Consider the following 20,920-nt stretch of genomic DNA (forward strand, 5'->3'; position numbering starts at 1 on the left):
TGTTTAAATAGTGTACATTCCACAGTGAATTTCTACAGAGTAGATATTCTTTTTTTTAAGATTTGATTTATTTATTTATCTTTAGAGGGGAAGGGGAGAGGGAGAGAAACATCAATGTACGGTTGCCTTTCGTGCGTCCCCTGCTGGGAGCTGGCCTGCAGGGAATCTGCCTGCAACCCAGGCATGTGCCCTGACTGGGAATCCAACCGCGATCCTCTGGTTCGCAGGCCCGCACTCAATCCACTGAGCTACGCCAGCCAGGGCCCCTTATAAAGATTTTTAAAAAATAGCCCTGGCTGGTGTGGCTCAGTGGATTGAGCCTGGCCTGTGGACCAAAAGGTTAACAGTTTGATTCCCAGTCAGGGCAATGCCTGGGTTGTGGGCCAGGTCTCCAGTTGGGGTTATGCAACAGACAGCTGATCCATGTTTCTTTCCTTTTCTTTCTCCCTCCTTTCCTCTCTCTAAAAATAAATAGTTTTTAAAACATTGAAATAAATAAAAAGATTATAATATTACACCTAACCAAAATTTAAAGACATATGTTATTATTGAAGGCTTTAAGTCATTACAATTATTTTAAGACTAATAATAATAGCATGTTGTAACTTGAATTCATTTGCACTAAAATAAATTGACTGTCGTTTCTACTAAAACCCATAAGTATTGTTCTCTAACATTAATCAAAACAGGAGTAATCTGTTTCTAGCACTTGGCTCTTGGGAACAACTTTTCTTACATCTCCAAGGGCTAAAAACGGGGGAAAAGTGATTGAGAACATAGAAATTTGTCATCTCCCAGGAGCCAAGGATATATATATATTTACTAGTTTCAAAGGAGTACAATTAAACTGCTAGGTAAAGCCCAAAGGTCTTTTTTATATTATCGTTCGAGGGTTCTCCGCTTCTCTTTGTATTCCATTTTAGCTTCCACATTCTTCTTCCTCCAGGTCCCATCTCTTCAAGGATTCAGAGTTGTGCTCTCTCGGATAGAAGTCCCAGTATTTTCAAACCTACTCTGTGGCCAGCAAGGGTCCCCCCTACTGGCTGTCACAGCCGCAGACTTTTACCTTTTCTACTCCCACAGGCCTCCGCTGGAGGAAGCATCTGGTGGCTTCGAGGGGCGGGGTGCACACCTTGAAAGGGGTGGTGCCCCAGCGACCGCGCAGTGGGTGGGGGAGGGGAACCTGCTCCCTTTCCCGCCCGCCTCCACCCTGGGACAGTGACTCATCCCGGAGAACCGTCCGACAGAGGTAAGCAGACCCCGACTGGCGCCCGGAGGCGGGGCCGCCAGGTCCAGCAGGTCTGCTCCGATCCGCCCTGCGCCCATAGTTCGTTGTCCTCCGGAGAGCTCGCGTCTTGCTACCGGCCCTGGGGAGCATCTTGCAGCGGTCTTCTGCACTGTTGCGCGTCCCACGGTCCAGCCCACCGCTCCTTCCAGCGCCCTCCCGAGAGAGGTTCTCCGCGGAGGTGGCCGCCTCGCGCCCTCCTGCTCCGCCCGCGCGCAGCATGGCGCTCCCCCAGGTCCTCGCGTTCGGGCTCCTGCTCGCTGCGGCGACAACGGTTGCCGCGGCTCAGAACGGTAAGGAGCGGAATTATGGGATGGCCTGGGCCGGGGGCGGGGGTGTGTTGGGCCCCGGCACCTGCGTTGGAGATCGCGGGCGAGGGGAGGGCTGCCGCACTTTCCCGTCTGGAGATCCCACCACTCAGGGCAGGCGGTGGGAAGGCGCCCACTCGCGGGGGTCGGAGGGAGCAGTCGCCCTCGGCCGCTCTGCGCTCTTCTGTAGGGAAGTGGTCCGGGGCGAGGACGGAGTGGCGCCGGGGAACGGAGCGCTGCGTGCGGGGATTCTTAGCACTGAGTGTGCGACGAGGGTGCGGGAGCGCTGGGGTTCCGGAGTGGCCGGCACCAGATGGGGCCGGGAGGGGAGGCCGAGAAGACGACCTGCCCGTCCGCCCCTCCCGGAGCACCTGCAGCGGGCCCCGGATGTCTGCCCCGGGAGGAAACAGGTGGTTGCCGGAGGGAGGCCGTTGGGGCCGCTCCTCACCTGCGCGCGGGAGAAAGTCCGCCTGGACCTTGACTACCAGGCGTGTAGGTGGTTTCCATTTTCTAAAGAGCGTGTAGGTAATGCCAGGTTTATTATAGAGAAACCGGAACTAGCGATAACCCTAATGGATTAAAAAAACCCTAATTCCGCCACTTCGAGAGAATCTTACAATTAATAATAGGGTGTATTTTTATTAAACATTGCTCTAAACGTTGCCCTAAATCTAAACACACAGTTTTTAATCTTGATTTTTTGTCCCCATATTACATCCAGAGTTTTCCAGTTTCTTTAGTCTTGCAAAACACGATTTAAATGGTGACATAATCCATATCGTGGAAGGTCACACCACTGTTCAAATGTCGGACATGTAGTTTTATTCCAGTGCTTCTTTTTTTTAAAGAGGGGAAGGGAGAGAGAGAAACCTCAATGTGTGGTGCACTCGATCCACCGAGCCACACCAGCCTGGGCTAATTTCCAGTATTTCTTACTCTGGGATAAACAAACGTCTTGGCTGCCATCCTTTGTAAGATGGTAGGCAGAAGTGACCTGGCAATTGGCCAAAGGTTTCTGGAAAAAGTTTTTATACCCTCCCCAGCAGGGCACAGCCTAGTTAATAACACTTTAAAAATTATGCAGTTTAATCAACTCATGGTTTTCTAGAATACTTCTGGGGTTAAATACTTAAACCTTAAATTGCTTTAAAACGATGATAACTGCTATAGACCTATGTTCAGAAAGTCTGTAACTGTTGGTCTGTTTTAAATTTGAAATTGGGTGTGAAAAAGGTGCTTTGAGCAGGTACAGTGCTGCGTCAGATTTTAACTCCTTGGGGAGGGCCACTGTACTTCATCTGTGACCCTAATATTGAGTTTAGTGCCGGTCAGATCAGGCAGGTGGTTAGTATTGCTTAAAACTTATATGGGAAAAAATGAAAGCCAACTAGAGACATGAAGGATCAGTATTAAAATTCTTTGGTTTGCCCTAGCTGGTGTGTCTCAGTGGATTGAGTGCCAGCCTGCGAATTCAATTCCCAGTCACAGGGCACATGCCTGGGTTGTGAGCCCAGTCCCCAGTAGGGGATGCCCGATGCATGAGAGGCAACCACACATTGATGTTTCTCTCCCTCTCTTCCCCTCTCTAAAATAAATAAATAAAATCTTAGAAAAATAAAAATAGCCCTGGCTGGTGTAGCTCAGTGGATTGAGCGCGGGCCTGTGAACCAAAGGATCACGGTTCGATTCCCAGTCAGGGCACATTGCTGGGTTGCAGGCCAGTTCCCAACAGGGGACACATGAGAGGCAACCATACACTGGTATTTCTCTCCCTCTCTCCTTCCCTTCCCCTCTAAAAAAGGTAAGTAAATAATAATAAAAAACGAAGTTCTTTAAAAAATTTTTACTTTTCAGATAGTCCAGGATATAACTATTAAACTGACACTAGTAGTCAGGATGTGCAGCAAAGCTGGGTGCCAGGGTGTAATTTAGTTAGGAAGCTCACATACTGAGGTGCTACCAAGTTCCATTGAAAGTGTAATTTTCTAAGATGTAATTATAGCCCAATGACTGAATCTGTTCCCATTAAGCCCCAAAGCAAAGAGGAAGGAAGGGTATAGAATGGTTGATTTTTGAAGAGTTGGTAGCTGACAGGCAAAGGTTTATCTTCGCAGGATGGGAAAGAGGGAAGGAGCTGACACTGGGAGAATCATAAAGGCCAAGCTGAATGTGATGTTGGAGGGCTGTATTCTGGGTTAAAAAAAATCAAAATAGGAACACATGCAAATTAGACAGTGTCTATATAATACATACAAATTATGTCAGCCTGTGTAACTACAGCTGAAAAAGAAAACATTCAGGATCACCTTTTCAGGCTGTGTGTCCCTGTAACTTAGGCACTATTGTTAGAATATAATTAAGCTGGGACACCAGAGTTGAGACTCGATTCACATTTTAAAGCGGATTTTTTTCCCCCTCATAGAATGCATCTGTGAAAACTACAAACTGACCACAAATTGCTCTCTGAACTCACATGGTCAATGCCAATGTACTTCACTTGGTACACAAAATTCCGTCATTTGCACAACACGTGAGTAGAATATCTTCATTGCCTTTAAACTTTATTTTGACTTGTATTTCTTTAGTGGGTGTATTTTGCATTGGGAAACCTTTTATTGGTTCAAATAGGAATCGTGCTATTTTATCAGTTATCTCATACCTGTGAAAGCTTATCTTTGGAAAGTGAGCATGGCATCTGTAAGTTTACAGTAATCTTTGGCCCTGGGAGTTTGGAGTTAAATTAAAATTTCTTTTCCTTAAGCATAAAACTGCAGTTATTTTTTAGTAAGATGATAGGCTTATTTTTTTTTGTAGTGGCTACCAAATGTTTGGTGATGAAGGCAGAAATGTCTCATACAAAGTCTGGCAGAAGATCGAAACCTGAAGGCGCTATTCAGAATAATGATGGGCTCTACGATCCTGACTGTGATGAGAAGGGGCACTTTAAGGCCAAGCAGTGCAACGGCACCACCACGTGCTGGTGTGTGAACACTGCCGGGGTCCGGAGGACAGACAAGGACACAGAAAAGACCTGCTCCGAGCGAGTGAGGACCTAGTGAGTCGGGCTGCCTGCATGACTTGTTTTCATATTTTCCAGATTTGTTTAATCAATTAAACTTATTTTTTTCAATATGTCACACAATTCGATGGTTTAGAGTCAAAAAGCTAACAGAGTATACAGTGAAAAGTCTCCATCCGCCTCAGTTACCCAGTTTACCTCTGCAGAACTGATGGCACCAGTTATTCTCTAACCTGGCAGAGATATTTTATGAATTTACTAGCAACATACTTTTATTTTTTGTATATATTTTTTCTCCATGGTAGTATGCTGTATGGTAGCACAGCAAGCTAGCATAAGCAAAAAAGAATTTTTTGGCAAGGACTAGACACTGAAAAGGTGTCAAAACCAAGACAGGCATTCTCCATGCTTCTGTCTTACGGGGCCTCCAGGTTACTTTTTTGTTGCTCTCTGCACCTTTCTGTGTCTTCACCTGAAGATTGCCCAACGTGACCTTGGATTTGAGCCAGAGGGTCAGTGTTAGAAAGGTGTCCCTTCCTGCATGAGTTCTTCCCCCCCCCTAAATACAAGGAGAAGTTTATTTAGAAAGCCACAAAGGTAGAAGTGGTAGGCTCAGAAAACAAGTTACAGAGGCAAAAGAGGGGCCCTTGGAGCTTAGGGAAGAGAGAGAGGCCTGGGGAAGGGGCGTGGGGAAAGATGTGGTTGTGGGAAAAGGCTTGGGCAAGCTCCACAGAGAGAGCCGCGATGTGAATTCTTTATGAAAGATATGTGAGGGTCTAGAAAGAAATTAAAGGCATACCACTTCTATAAGTCCTTTTTCTGTTACCTCTACTAGCTTATTAGGAAAACAGTATAAAAGTCTGAGTGTTATAGTTGATACTGTCTTTTTAATTTACAGCTGGATCATCATTGAACTAAAACACAAAACAAGAGAAAAACCTTACGATATTCAAAGTTTGCGGACGTAAGTGCTATGAAATGCATTATATTTGCACAGCTGGTGCTCAGATCTTACATCCTACATTAGAAAAACTGAAACAAGTCTCAATATTTTTTCGTGTTTCCTAAAAAGATACTATACATAGTACTTACAATCTTATTTTGAAATTGAGTTGTAAGAATAGTACAGGTTTCTGTAGTACGCTTCGCTTAGATTCACCAGTGAATGTTTGCCATATTTTTCTTTACCTGTGTATGTGTGTGTGCTTTGTATGTCTTCTACGTAGCAGGTGTATTTTTTCCTAGGACCAGGTGAGAGCAAATTGCCCCTTTACTGCTGAATTCTTTAGTATATCTTTTCTTAGAAACAAAATGTGTTCTCTTACATAACCAGGGTACAGCTACCAAATTCAGAAAACTTACCCATATTGTACTAGTTTTCCCAGTATTGCCCTTCATAACGTTTTTTACCCTCTGACCCCATCTAAGATCACATGTTGCATTTAGTTGTCAGGACTGTTTATTGTCTCTAATATGGGACACTGTTTTGGCCTTTATTTGTCTTTCATGACATTGGTATTTTTTTAATAGTGTGGGCAAATTGTTTTATAGACTGTCTCTCACATTTGGATTGTTATTTTTTTTTAATCTTTTATTTTATTTATTTATCTTTAGAGGGGAAGAGAAGGAGAGAAATATCAATGTATGGTTGCCTCTCATGAGTCCCCTGCTGGGAACTGGCCTGCAGCCCAGGCATGTGCCCTGACTGGAAATCAAACTGCGATCGTGTGGTTCATAGGCCCACGCTCAATCCAGTGAGCTACACTAGCCAGGGCTAGTTTGTTATTTTCTTATAAGAAAGTACAGATTATACTTTTTCCCCCTTGGTTTAGTATCAACATTTATAAAACCAGTCCTGGGGAGAGAACTAGGTCTCTGGACATAAGCATGGTCTTAATATAGAGACTGTCGAGCCATACACTTTTGACAGGAAAAAACCACTTAAGTGACAGTACGTACTCCAAAGCATTTCATATCAGCAAGGACATAATGTCATCTTGTTCCTGTACTGATGATGCTACCTGTGGTTAAGGTGGTGTCCCCAGGTTTTTCCACTGTTGAGTTACCATTTTCCTCTTTTTAATTAAAAAGTATAATCTGTGAGCAGATACTTGATACCCTGCTTCTAATCAAAGTGGAACTCAACAGTTTAGCATCAGTGGATGTCTTGCTTGAATTTAATATTATATTTGCAAAATGATATAAAATTTTCAACAAGTTTGATTAATGACAATTCCAGACTTTTGAGCTGTTTAGTTAATGTAGTGCTTCTTAATCTTGTGTAATACGACCGTTCTTTAAAAAACACAATCTCTGATTATTTATAGTGCATTCAAGGATGTAATCACAACTCGTTATCAACTGGATCCAAAATATATTGCAAATATTCTGGTAAGATTTTTGTTTGTTTGTTTATTTGTTTGTTTGTTTTTTAAGCAAATGAGGTCTGGCAGAAAGTTGGTGAAATGGTATGGTTTGGGTCTTGTTTTTTGGTGGTGATTAAATTGCATTTGAGTAGTAGTTTCAGCCCATGGCATCTCATAAAGCAAATTCTCTCTCTTGTTTTTGTCTGAGAGCCCTTGAAAATCTGTCTGCCCTTAAATAAAATGTGGTATATCTTAATATTCCAAACACATGCCGATCTTCTTACCCCGGGAAACTGCTCTCTGTGCCTGCCCTTGACACGCACTTCAGTGTGCCCAGTCCCATCTCCTGCGGTTTCAGCAGCTAGTGCTTTTAGCTGTTAGTCCTTCCAGAACTCTCTCAGAGCCGTGTGAATTTATTCTCAAATTCCTCTAGATTAAAGTTAGTGTTTTTAAAAAGACTTTTTGGAAGAAACACTTTTTGCTTCTGAAAGCAGAGTGTGATAAATACATATTGCTTTTTGGATTGCATTTCTTCAGCATTTTAGTTTTAAAGTGATTCTAACCAAATACAGTGCTTTAATATCTGATTCAAAAATCTTTCGAGGAGAAGAAAATTCTCTTTTGAAAAGAAAACATGCATTGTAATTATTGTTTGAATTGCTGTCTTAATTCCCTTGGATAGATTTAAAGACCTCCCAAAGAGTTTTGTCCAAAGATTTAAAAATTATTAGTGATAAACTCAGTTATCTACTAGTGGAAAGAACATTGACGCATGTAGGTCATAGAAAATCAAATAGTGAATATTCAGATTATTGAATATTATTTTTATGATTTTGGTTAATATTAATTTGTATTTTCCAATTTCCCCCAGTATGAAAATGATATTATCACTATTGATCTGATGCAAAATTCTTCTCAGAAAACTCTGAATGATGTGGACATAGCTGATGTGGCTTATTATTTTGAGAAAGATGTGAGTAAACTCTTCCTCGTTTTATTCTGATGTTTAGAAATATAGTGTTCTTTTTCGACCAGAACCACCACCTTCCAGTAATTCGCCAAAGTGAGCAGCACAAAGGGAAATAGGAGAGGTACCCATTACATGTTCTCTAGGCCTTCTAGAAAACATGGAGTTGTTCCTTTGGCTACTTGCATGCGAATCTACAAGAAAGGTGGTATTGTGGGCATCAAGGGAATGGGCACTGTTCAGAAAGGATGCCCGCAGATGTTCCCATGGCAAAACTGGGAGAGTCTACGGGGTCACCCGGCATGCAGTGGGCATTGTTGTAAACAAACTAGTTAAGGGCAAGGTGCTTGCCAAGAGAATTATTGCACGGGTTGGACACAGTAAGCACTCGAAGAGCCGAGGTAGCTTCCTGAAACGAGTGAAGGAAACGATCAGACAAAGAAGGACGCCAAAGGGAGAGGTGCCTGGGTTCAGCTGAAGGGTCGGCCTGCTCCACCCAGAGGAGCACACCACGCGGGAACCAACGGGAACAGGCCTGAGTGGCTGGGACCCACTCCCTATGCGTTCACGGCATGATAAGTGTGAAAAAATAAAAGACTTCTCTACTGATACAAAAAATGTAATGTTCTTTGTCAGACCTCTGTGGATTCAAGGTCTTCCATAATCTATTTTTCCACTTACAAATCAACCACATCTCTAACTGTTCTCCAAATGCTGTCTTCCCTGTCGCTCTCATGCACCTTTCTTACACACCTTTCTTACTTGTTTGTATATTTATACCTTTTTATCAAATTGTTCTGCCTTAGAATATCTTCACATAATTCTTACCTACTACCTCCTCAATAGCTGCTTAGTTTGTGTGTATAACCTTTCCCTGTTTTCATGAATAAGAGTTATATGTGAAATGCTGTGTGATAAAATTGTTTAAGCTTTAATATATTATAGCTAGCTATTTTCTGATGAAATTAGGATTTGTTTCAAAATAATCTGGCCTGTGTCCTGGCAGGTGTGTCTCAGTGGATTGAGTGCTGGTCCGAGAACCAAAGGGTTGCTGGTTTGATTCCCAGTGAGGGCACAGGGCATATGCCTGGGTTGTGGGCCAGGTCCCCAGTAGGGGGTACTTGAGAGGTGACCACCCAGTGATGTTTTTCTCCCTCTCTCTCACCCTTCCCCTCTCTAAAAATTGATCAAATCTTTAAAAAAAAAAGTCTGGCCTGGGGAAAGGTGGGGAGAACAGAAGGAAGAACAGGTGGACTAAGATTGGCTGTGTGTTTATATTGTTGAATCTGGTGATAGGTACATGGGACTTCATTATAGTATTGTTTCTACTTTTGTATATGTTTGAAAAATTTCCATGATGTTTTTCTAAGTTTCAATATAAGGTTGTTAAAACACCGAAAGCATAAAGGTCCTTGGCAACAGTTCCTTTGGTTTATAATTGGCATGTAATTTGGTGAGGCCAGGTTTTCATAAATATAGTCCCACCTCGGTACTCTTCAGCTTCAGAACTCATCAGACCTGATACTTGTTGCATTTTGATGAGAAAAAGTGTTTCAGCGCTCGGCACTTGCTCACCACTCGTCACACCTGCTAGATCTTGTTGGTGTCATGATATGCCGCCCCACAAGAGAAAATGCTTCATCACTTGTTACTTGCTTGTCACTGGTCGGAGTGAAGTAACGGTGGGTTACTGAGGTACTACTGTACTTTAAATTGCTTTTCTCCTTCTCAATATAGGTTAAAGATGAATCCTTGTTCCATTCCAAGAAAATGGACCTGAGAGTAGATGGGGAACTACTGGATCTGGATCCTGGTCGAACTACAATTTACTATGTTGATGAAAAACCACCTGAATTTTCAATGCAGGGTCTAAAAGCTGGTATTATTGCTGTCATTGTGGTTGTGACACTAGCAATTATTGCTGGAATTGTGGTGGTGGTGAGTACAGAACAAGTAAAATTCCATTTAAGGGTATATTCTTTCAAGGCAAGGCAACAATATCAAAAGGCTACATCCACGTTCCAGAATGATATAAATGAAACAAAAATCTTCATCTTTTTTTTCCTTAATAATTCTCTATAGTGAGTGAATCTATTGCATTTCTGGTCCCTTTTTATTTAAAAAGTCACCTTATGAAGCCAGGGAGGCCACTAATCTGAGAAGAGCTTGTAGCCGGGCACCTCACAGGTCAGTTATGTTGCCGTCAGGCAGCGAGTAGCCTCCGGTTCTCACTGCACGCAGTACAACACTCCTGCCAGGGTTAGTGCAAAACTCCTGAATCCCCAGGCCATTCGGTGAAACAAAGTAACAGAACACAAATTAAGGTTAACATAGGAAGGAGTTAAAAATGATTAACGCAAAGCAACAATTGTATTTTTTTTATTTATTGATTTGAGAGAGAGAAACATCGATTTGTTGTTCTACTTACGCATTCCCTGGTTGTGTCTTGTATGTCCTCTGACGGGGTCAAACCTGCAACCTTGGCATATCAGGATGACACTAGCCAACTGAGCTACCTGGCCAGGGTGCCAACAGTTCTAAATAAAAGATGAGCAAATTGAATTTAGCAGTGCTTCAGAAGAATATATCATGTGAACAAGCAGAGTTTATGGAAATGTGAGGATACTTCAGCATCGGGAAATCTTACCACCATAAAGAATTCAAAAGTAGATGTGAGGGTATATGGGAATGAACATTGTCAGTTCAGTGGAATTATCACACTTGGCTATCCACCTAGAAGAAAACAAAAGTTGAATTCCAGTTTCACCCCACCAGGGCTGACCTTTTGTCCAAGGGTACGAATGGCAGAGTACACATGAGAGGATTCAGGCAGTACACCCACTCTGCAATGTACAAATTCCAGGTGGATTATTGATGGAGATGTTTAAAAATAAAACATCTCAAAATTAATTTAGGGAATGTTTATATAACTTTATGGTAAAGGAAACCAAGTAAAGCTGGAAATCTGGAATCTGTGAAAGAAAAGATGTATACTTGACTTCATTGAAATTACCATTTTATATTGCTAAGATACTGTAAAGTAGAATATACCAATGACAGGCTGAGGGGAAATATTTATCATTCATAAAACAAAAAAGAGTATTAACTCCTGGTTGGGTAGCTCAGTTGATTAGAGTGTTGTCCCAGTATGCCAAGGTTGTGGGTTCGATCCCTGGTCTAGGCACATACAAGAATCAACCAATGATAATGGGGGAAATAAGGGAGAGGGTTGTCAAGGAACATGTATAAAGGATCCATGGACAAAACCGAAGTGGGGTAGGGTTGAGGGTGGGGTCAGGGGACATGGTAGTGGGAAAATAGAGACAGCAGTACTTGAACAACAAATAAATAAAGTTTACAAAAAAGAATCAACCAATGAATGCATGAATAAGTAGAATGACAAACCCATGTTTCTTTCTTTCCCCCTCCTTCCTCTCAAAAACAATAAATTTAAAAAAGTAGGTATTATGCATAATGTATACAGAGTTCTTACAAATTGATGAGGAAGAATAAAACATGAAGATGAGTCAGAAGTCATTGGATCTGTCCTGTGTAAATGAAAGGAAGCTTGGTCAGGTTACAATGCTGCAATGTTGCTGGTAACGATGAATCTGCAGACAACCTGAGCATGGTATATCCATGCTTTGGAATAAAGTGGCTACTAAATGAGTTCAGTCTTTAGCTTTTGATCTGGTAGGGTTCCTGTGATGATACAGGCTGTGCAAAAATATTGCATGATTATTGCATGGTCCCATTGTGTTTGTATTAGGATGGAACAGTATGTGGAAGAATGCACACTAGGCTCTAAGTTTCACTTAGAATGATTAATTTCATTGTTTTCTTGATGCTTGTTTTGGTTTCACTGGTTGTGGTAGATCTTTTTTTTTTTTTTTAGATTTTATTTATTTATTTTTATAGGGGAAGGCAGGGAGAAAGATAAGGAGAGAAGCATTGATTGGTTGCCACTAGCATGCCCACAACCAGGCAACCAGGGACCTGGCTTGCAGCTCGGGCATCTACACTGACTGGGAATCGAACCAGTGGCCTTTCACTCTGCAAGATAACACTCTACCAAATAAGTGTTAGACATTTTTTTAGTTGTGAATATTAATTTAAGGTAATGTTTTTAGCTCTGGCTGGTGTGGCTTAGTGGATTGAGTGCTGGCATGCAAACCAAGGGGTTGCTGGGTTTGATTCCCAGTGAGAGCACAGGCCTGGGTTGTGGGCCAGGTCCCCAGTAGGGGGCACGCAAGAGGCAACCACACATTGATGTTTCTCTCTCTCTCTTTCTTCCTCCCTTCCCCACGCTCTTAACGTAAATAAAAATTTTTAATAAGAAGATATAATATCTTTAGTTGGATTTTAAAGTTAAATTTGTTCATATAGGAATTATGTGCATTAAAAGCATATGTCAGCTTTTTTAAATACTTTTTTTACTTAATGGTTTGAGAGAGAGAGACATTGATTTGTTATTCCATTTATTTATGCATTCATTGGTTGTGTATGTGCCCTGACCAGGGATTGAACTTGCAACCTTGGCATATCAGGATGGTGCTCCAACCCACTGAGCTGCCTGGCTAGGGCTCATGTGTCAATTTAAGCCAGTGATTTTCAACTGTTTTCATCTGATGGCACACATAGAGTAATTACTGAAATTCTGCAGCACACCAAAAAAATATATTTTTTGCCAGTCTGACCAAAAAAAATAGGTATAGTTTTTATTTATTCACACTGGATGGATATTGTTGTGTAGGCCGTTGTCATTTTTTTACTTAACAGTCTAAGGGAAAAGAGGTCAGGGCCCCTGGCTAAATAGCCAGGTCTTGCATGTCTTAAAAATTCTCACAGCACACCAGTTAAAAATCACACATTTAGATCAACTCTTTGTTTAGTAGCAGTTCTAAGAGAGTAATCTTTTTTTTTTCTCATTCAGGTTATTTCCAGAAAGAAAAGAATGGCAAAGTATGAGAAGGCTGAGGTAAATGGATTACTTAATATACACTTAATAAAAATTGCATTCATTCTTAAAACTCTAGCTTACCTGCTCTTTTCCCCTCTCACCTGGGCTGCCTCAGCTTTCTAAACAGCAGCTGAGTTGTGCACCTAATGTGTGCTTCCTGTAAGAGAGCTTCTTTTCTTTAATTTAAATAAGTCTCATATATGTGGAAGAGAATTATCTCACTTTCTTCTTTATTTTTTTTTTAACTTTTCAGAACAAAAGGTTGGAAAATTGTTTTCATATGTTTTCCTCTTTTCCCCTCTATTTCAGATAAAGGAGATGGGTGAGATGCACAGGGAACTCCACGGGTAACTGTGTCATTTGAGCGGTTGCTGGAAGAAGGGAAAGTACTAGATGGATTTGATCACAAATACATGAGCGTGAGACAGAGACATCCTTGAAGACTACTTTGTTAGTTGACATATTTGTAGTAGCGAAACCTGTACTCAAAATATAAGCAGCTTGAAATTGACTTGACTTGATCTTACAGTTTGACGAGTGTCATATATGCAGATCCAATATCCCAGAATCGGATTGTTCCAGAACTTGGGTTGCATAGCTAAAATTATTTATACATAACATTGAAGAATGTGCATTAAATATGCTTCCATTTTTGACTGAAAGCTGCCTTCCTCCTTACATTTGAGTCTTGTACATAAAAACCTTTTTTTATGAACTATGAAATAAAACATTTTAAAACTGAATTTCCTAACTTTGAATTGTATTTAATCAAATTTTGTAATATACACATAATAGTTTAAAAATACTCTGAATGCTAACCATAAATTGGAGTTTTGCATGAGTGTTTCTAATCATGCATATTAATAAAAGTTAAATAACCTGTGATATGTAACTTCTACACAGAAAATCAGTTTTATTCAGAATGAATCTGAAGACTCTGTTTTAGACAAATTGGCATTTTGGCAAACATAGCTTGAGGCAGAATTAATAGAGAATTCTGTGAACCATGAATTCTAAGGTTGGTCAAGTTAGAAGCACTAGTTTTTCAACATCTTGTATAATGAATAATCATACAGATACACAGGGTGGGGCAAAAGTAGGTTTATAGTTGTGAGGACACGAATCACTTCATTTTTACATTTGTATTATTTCCATGTGAAAGACTAAACCTACCTTTGCCCCACCCAGCATTTTATATAAAGTTAATATTTTCCTTTTGGTAGGAGAATATTAAAAATATGAAAAGAACAACATAAATTAAGAACCCTATCCCTGGCTACCTGATATACCAAGCTTGTGGGTTTGATCCCAGGTCAGGGTGCATGTGAGAACCAACCAAGGTATGTGTAAATAAGTGGAACAGAAATTGATGTTTCTCTTTATTGGTCTAAAATCAATACATTTTTTAAAGTTTAGCCCTGGCTGGTGTAGCTCAGTGGATTGAGTGCGGGCATATGAACCAGAGGATCATGGTTTGATTCCTCAGGGCACATGCCTGGGTTGCAGGCCAGTTCCCAGCAGGGGACGCACAAGAGTCAACCGTACGTTGACATTGCTCTTCCTCTCTCCTTCCCTTCCCCTCTAAACATAAATAAAATCTATTTTTAAAAGTTTAATTTTATTTTATTGATTATCTATTACAGTTGTCCCAACTTTCTCCTTTGTCCCCCTCCACCAAGCACCCTCGTCTCCCTCAGGCAGTCCCCCCACCATTGTTCATGTCTATGGGTCATGCTTATAAGATCTTTGGCTACTCCATTTCCTATGCTGTACATCTCCATGTCTGTTCTTAAACTACCTATTTGTACTTTTTTAAAAAGATTTTATTTTATTTATCTTTAGAGGGGAAGAGAAGGAGAGAGGGAGAGAAATATCAGTGTATGGTTGCCTCCGGTGCATCCCCCGCCAGGAACTGGCCTGCAACCCAGGCATGTGCCTTGACTGGGAATCAAACCGCAATCGTCTGGTTCGCAGGCCTGCACTCAATCCACTGAGCTACACCAGCCGGGTGTACTTTTTTTTAAAGATTTCATTTTATTTTTAGAGGGGAAGGGAGAGAGAAAGAGGAAGAGAAACATCAATAAGTGGTTGCCTCTCGTGTCCTATACTGGGGACCTGGCCTGCAACCCAGGTATGTGCCCTGACTGGGAATCCAACTGGCAACCCTTTGGTTTGCAGGCTGGCACTCAATCCACTGAGTCACACCAGCCAGGGCCCTATTTGTACTTCTTAATCCTCTCACCTCCTCACCCACTCTCCTCCACCCCCCCACATCTGGCAACCATCAAAATGCTCTCCATATCCATGATTCTGTCTCTGTTTTTGTTTGATTAGTTTGGTTTTTAGATTCAGTTGTTGATAAATATGTATTTGTTGCCATTTTATTGTTCATTGTTTTCATCTTTTTCTTAAATAAGTCCCTTTAACATTTTATATAATAATGGTTTGGTGATGATGAACTCCTTTAGTTTTTTCTTGCCTGGGAAGCTCCTTATCCGCCCTCTGTTTCTCAGTGATAGCTTTGCTGGGTAGAGCAGTCTTGGCTGTAGGTCTCCACTTTTTATACTTTGAATATTTCTTGCCAATCCCTTCTAGCCTGCAAAGTTTCTTTTGAGAAATCAACTGACAGTCTTATGGGAACTTCCCAGTTGGTAACTACGTTCCCCTTGCTGCTTTTAAATCTCTCTTTATCTTTAACCTTTGGCAGTTTAATATGATTTATCTTGGAATGGGCCTCTTTGCATCCATCGAGTTTGAGGCTCTGTGTGCTTCCTGAACTTGCATGTCTTTTTGCTTCACCAAATTAGGAAAGTTTTTCACTCCTTTTTTAGATAGATTTCCAATTTCTTGCCCTTTCTCTTCTCATTCTGGCACCCATGAAGCGAATGTTGGGCCTCTTGAAATTGTCCCAGATACTGCTTATACTCCCCTCATTTTGTGGGGGATTTTTTTCTTGTTCTCATTGGTTGTTTTTTTGCTTCCTTGTGTTTCAAATAATTGATTTGAGTCTCGGCTTAATCCACTCTACAGTTGTTTCCTTGTAAATTGTTCTTTATTTCAATTAGTGTATCCTTTGTTTCTGATTGGGTCTTATATATGCTGTTGAGGTCCTCACTAAGTTCCCTGAGCATCCTTATAATCAGTGTTTGGAACTCTATCAATAGATTGCTTATCTCTATTTCATTTAGCTCTGTTTCTGGAGTTTTGATCTTTCTTTCATTTGGGCCATGTTTCCTTGTCTCCTCATTTTGGCAGCCTCCTTGTGTTTGTTTCTGTGTATTAGGTAGAGCTGCTTTTACTCTGTGTATTGGTAGTGTGGCCTAATGTAGTAGGTGTCCTGTAGGGTCCAGTGGCACAGCTTCCCCTATCACCAAAGCTGGGTGCTCAAGGTGCACTCTTTGTTTGAGCTGAGCACACCCTTCTCTTGTAGTTGAGCCTTGGTTGCTGTTGGCAGGTCAATGGGAAGGATTTACCCATGCCAGTCATCTGCAAGGATTGGCTGTGACCACTTAGGTGGAGGATCATCCGTGTAGGGGCAGGGTGGTGGTGCTCCAACTTGGTCAACTAGGTGCACTGGCCCAGGGGTTCCCAGGTTGTGCAGGCCGTGGTCAGGCCCCACCTGTGTTTTGCCAGGGGCCACCCGGTATAAAAGCTATAAAGGAATCTGGGATGGCTGTTCCTGGGGCTTGGAGATTTCCCAGGCGATGAGGAGCTGTGAATCTAGGCTGCTAGCAGTGCCGGGCCTGGGCTCACTGAGACCAGCTGTTGCTTGTTTGAGAGGATTCAGGAAGTTGTGCAGTGTGAGCCAAGACCAGCCATTCACAGGGGAAAGCAGCTGGGTTGGACCCATAAATTAGGTGGGGTGGGGTCTCTGGGGATTTCCAAGCTGGGTCAGAGTGTTAGTGAGGTGGTTGGAGTCTCAGATATGGCATCTGCCTATCAGCTCTGTGGCTCTGTGGCAGGTGGGTTTAGAAAAAGGACAATGGCCTCTGCTTGCCTTGATGCCAGACACTTCAGTTTCTCCTACTATGCCACTGATGCCTTTGAAGCTACTACTCCAGTGCTGGAGCTCGGAGGGAGTGAGCTGAGTAGGTGAGGCCATGTTTAGGTTCTTTAAGAGGAACTGCTTGGGGCTCCAGCAGTTTCTTCTACCGACTCAATCCCCACTGGATTTTGCAGCCAGAAGTTGCAGGGACTTACCTTGGTATTGGAAGCCTGAGGTCGGGTGTCTGGTGTGGGGTGGGACTCCTCACTCTAGATGTATCTCTCCTGAACTTTTATCCACCACACGTTGTTGTGGGACCAGGCTATTCCATGTCTGCACCCCTCTTACCAGTCTGGGTGGATATGGTTTCTTTAATCCCCCACCCTGTAGTTGTCATCCTTCCATTCAACTCAATATCTGACGGTTTCAAGTGATGGTTGTTCTATATCTTAGCTATAATTTTGATGTGGTTGTGCAAGGAGGTGAGCCATGCTTACTTACACTATCATCTTGACTGGAAGAATCTAAAAAAATTTTTTAAGTATTTAAAAAAAGAATTCATTGAATTAAAAGGCAGACTACTGAGGGTGGGCCTGACTTAATCAGATGATCCCTTTAAAACCATCTAAAGTTAAGCAGTAGCAGCAGAGGTGCTTCCCTGTTAGCCTTAAAGCAAACTGCTGTGTTGTGGAGAGGGTCACTTATCAGGAAAGGCCAGGCAAACTCTAGGAGCTCTAGGCCTCAGTCTCAGGGCCACGGGCACTGAATTCTACCAAGTAGTGAGCTGGGAAGAGGACCCCAGCTCCAGATGACATCACAGCCCTGGCTGACATCTTTAATCATCTTCAGACCTTGATAAAAGGAACCAGTCATGCTACGCCTAGAAACAGATATTAAGATAATTTAATACACAGTGGTAGAAATTAATATAGTTAGTAGAAAGTAACAAGAACTTTAAAGACAATAGAAACAGCAGAAATAAGGAGCAGTCACTACCCTTAGGGCTAAGACAGAGCACCCAGGGGAGACAGCTCTACTGCCCCTGAGCCCTACACCCAAAGTTTGAGGGGCAGGTACGGTGGCTCTCAGAAGAGCAGAGAGGTTGCTGCCACATGGTACTGGCGGAACTTGAAAATCTACCTTGTGGAATTTGATGAAAATCTTTCCTCTAGGACAGGAGTCATCAAACTATAGCTTACAGGCTGACCCATCACCGCCTGTTTTTATACAGTCCAGGAGCTAAGACTGGTTTTTACATTTTTAGGTTTTTATTTATTTTTAGAGAGGAGAAGGGAGGGAGAGGAAGAGAAACATTGATGTGCCAGAGAAACATCGATGGGTTGTCTCTCACATGCCCCAAACGGGGGCTCTGGCCTGCATCCCAGGTATGTGCCCTGACTTTGAATCCAACCTGCAACCTTTCAGTTTGTGGTACAAGTCCCTCCCACTAAGCCACACCAGTCTGGGTGTGTTTTTGCATTTTTAAATGGTTGGGGGGAAAAAGAATATTTAGCAATATGTGAACATTGGGTGGAATAAAAATGTCAGTGTCCATAGATAAAGTTTATTGTTTACATACGGTGTGTGGCTTTTTCAAACTACGGTGGCAGAGTTGAGTAGTTGTGAGTGACCCAATCGATGGCTGGCAAAAGCCTAAAACATTTACTCTGGTCCTTTACAGAAAAAGTTTGCTGAGCCATTCTCTAGGGTGCTGGGGGCTATTTATAGGGAGGTGTCTCACCAGACACCAAAGCCACTCTATATAGCTGCCTTTCATAGTTGGTGTGTAGGCAGGAGCTCAAGGAGGTTGCTGGCTGCTGTCCGCTGCAGAAGCAGCACTGTGTTGGAGAAGCTGCTGATGCTCTGAGTCAGGCCATGGGGAAGCCCTGGCTCAGAGAGCTGGGCACTGGGGAAGCCAATGGGGTTTCAAGAGAACAATACTCCCTTTTGGTGTCTCTCCATCGCCCTCTACTGACAAAACTTTATGTTTGTTTGTTTGTTTTTTTCACAGAGTAGGCAAAAGGTGCACTTGGAAATAACCTGTGTAAGTGGCACACTTCAGCCCAGTGCCCTCTAGTCCCTGTCCTACTCTTCTATCTCTTCTAAAGCTATTCTTGCTAAGGTCGACACTGACCTGCTGGTTGTCAGTGGCCTTTCCCCCCGTGTTTCACCATTTGATCTTCCACAGCTTAACACCATGTTAGCTGCTCCACTCTCTACTCCAGTATGTCACTTAGAAATTTTCTTCTTCGGCTTCCTGGCCATTAATCTCCCCTGGCTGTTTTCCTCTCCTACTGACTCTGAAATACTGATGTTCTCAGGATTTATCCTTCTGTTTTTCCTGTCTTTCTCCCTGGAGGATTTTACCCATTCCCTTGCCTTAGTTACCTTTTAAGCCTAGATGATAATGGGAAAACCGTCTCCATTTCTGCCCTTGATCCTTAGTTCTACACAAAACTGTGTTTCACTTAACTAGCCTTTGATGGTCTCACCATCTTCCTTCACAAACATAATTTGTCTCTTGTATTCTCAGAATCAGTTGATGACATCATTGTGCACCAAGTCCCGAATTCTTTCGTCTCCTACCTTTTCTTTTCCCTTAGTCCTGTGATTCTCCCTCAGAAGTAATGTTCCTCTAACCTGCCTTCTCTTACACATTTTCACTGGTCTCTTTGCTACCAATCTATTCTCTCTCTAGCCTAAACCTCACATAGCTCCCAGAATTATTTGCCAAAAGTCATTCACAGCATTTTATGTGGAATGAAGTCTACCACCCTCGCCTGCCAATGAAGGTGGGTGTGCAAGGCCTTTCACAGTCTGGCCCTATAGTGGTCACTCTTGCCCCTTTTGGCTGTCCAGTATCCCATCCTCTCTTCAACTTGGCGAGACTTCTGTGTACGGTATTAGTGAGAGACAGTTCTCTCCGCCCTCTGCTCTCAGTAGCCAGGGGACAGGTGCACCCATGTAGGACTTGGAATCTTATGATTAAAAAGAAGGAAGAACAGCCCCGGCTGGTGTGGCTCAGCGGTTTAGTGCCAGCCTGTGAATCAGTGCCAGCCTCTGGTTCTATTTATTCCCTGTCAGGGCACATGCCTAGGATGCAAGCCAGGTCCCCAGCGGGGGGCACTCAAGAGACAACCACACACTGATGTTTCTCTCCCTCTCATTCTCCCTTCCTTCCCCTCTCTAAAAATGAATAAAATCTAAAGAAGAAGGAGGAGGAGGAGGAGGAGGAAGAATTGAGGGAACACTCATGAGCACCAATGGGGTGAGACCAATGGCAGTGATAGGAGCGTCCCCAGGGTGGCATCCCAGCCCTGGGCGCCAATGGTGTCCTCTACCTATGGCTGCTCTGCGTGGCCTCCTTTGGTTCCTCCTTCCTCTTCACTATCACTACCTGGTCCCAGACATTACCACTCGATAGATTAGAGTAATTTCTAGCTTCCCTAGTACCAAGCTCTTCCCACTCTCAAGCCTGTTTGTATACCATTCCCAGAACTAATATCTGATCACGATTGACTTTATTTCCTACTATACACTCTACCTAGTCAAGACCCAGCTTAAGATCCCCTTCTCCCATGAAGCCTTTCTTAACACATCTCAGCTCTTTCTACTTTTCAACACAAAGGCAATCAGGATATGCCACATCAAAACCTGCAACTTTGGCATAAGCATTATTTTGAGCTGAAGGCAGCTGAGAGTCAGCAGATGCAGGAAGAGTTCTCTGCCTTCCCCTTAACGGTCTAAAAGCAGGGCAGAAATCTCCCTTTGTGGAGTTTCTTTCTGTACCAGGGAACGAAGAGGCACTTAGCATCAGAGGCGTAGAGTCCACACTGACATGAGTTTGCATAAACAGATCTTAATAAAATAACCCTTCTCTTCTATTAATTCTCCCATATATTCCTAATTGCTTTCTCACAATGTATCATTCCTTGAACCAAAAGTCCTTTCTTTTTTTTTTTCAGTGACATTTTAAAGCTCACAATTTGAAATCATTATGTTCAGACAAGGCCTTTTCTCATCATAAATT

At 42.5% G+C, this 20,920-nt stretch overlaps 1 protein-coding gene and 2 non-coding genes across 3 annotated transcripts; 1 reads left to right on the plus strand and 2 right to left on the minus strand.

Moving 5' to 3' along the window:
• Positions 1–1,160: 1,160 nt before the first annotated feature.
• On the plus strand, positions 1,161–13,648 carry EPCAM (epithelial cell adhesion molecule). Its single transcript, XM_037066841.1, has 9 exons — positions 1,161–1,578; positions 4,016–4,123; positions 4,408–4,648; positions 5,511–5,576; positions 6,940–7,003; positions 7,850–7,951; positions 9,683–9,883; positions 12,879–12,923; positions 13,215–13,648. Exons 1-9 carry the CDS (start codon positions 1,506–1,508, stop codon positions 13,254–13,256), a joined length of 942 nt encoding a protein of 313 aa, XP_036922736.1. The 5' UTR covers positions 1,161–1,505; the 3' UTR covers positions 13,257–13,648.
• Positions 6,439–6,575, minus strand: LOC119001503 (small nucleolar RNA SNORA72). The gene has a single exon (XR_005069591.1). It is a non-coding gene; the product is annotated as a small nucleolar RNA SNORA72 (small nucleolar RNA).
• A 7,199-nt stretch (positions 13,649–20,847) lies between the features above and the next one.
• LOC119001510 (small nucleolar RNA SNORD107) lies at positions 20,848–20,920 on the minus strand. Its single transcript, XR_005069596.1, has one exon. It is a non-coding gene; the product is annotated as a small nucleolar RNA SNORD107 (small nucleolar RNA).

This window comes from Sturnira hondurensis, unplaced genomic scaffold, assembly GCF_014824575.4.
Source record: "Sturnira hondurensis isolate 20B ecotype Veracruz unplaced genomic scaffold, ASM1482457v3 Scaffold0016663, whole genome shotgun sequence".
Taxonomy (NCBI): domain Eukaryota; kingdom Metazoa; phylum Chordata; class Mammalia; order Chiroptera; family Phyllostomidae; genus Sturnira; species Sturnira hondurensis.

Bases quoted from the DNA above. Each gene is read 5' to 3' on its own strand.
- EPCAM (XM_037066841.1), top strand. From the start codon at position 1,506: ATGGCGCTCCCCCAGGTCCTCGCGTTCGGGCTCCTGCTCGCTGCGGCG. The intron at 5,577-6,939 runs GTAAGTGCTATG...GATTATTTATAG, and splicing joins GATATTCAAAGTTTGCGGAC to TGCATTCAAGGATGTAATCA. The intron at 7,952-9,682 runs GTGAGTAAACTC...TTCTCAATATAG, and splicing joins CTTATTATTTTGAGAAAGAT to GTTAAAGATGAATCCTTGTT.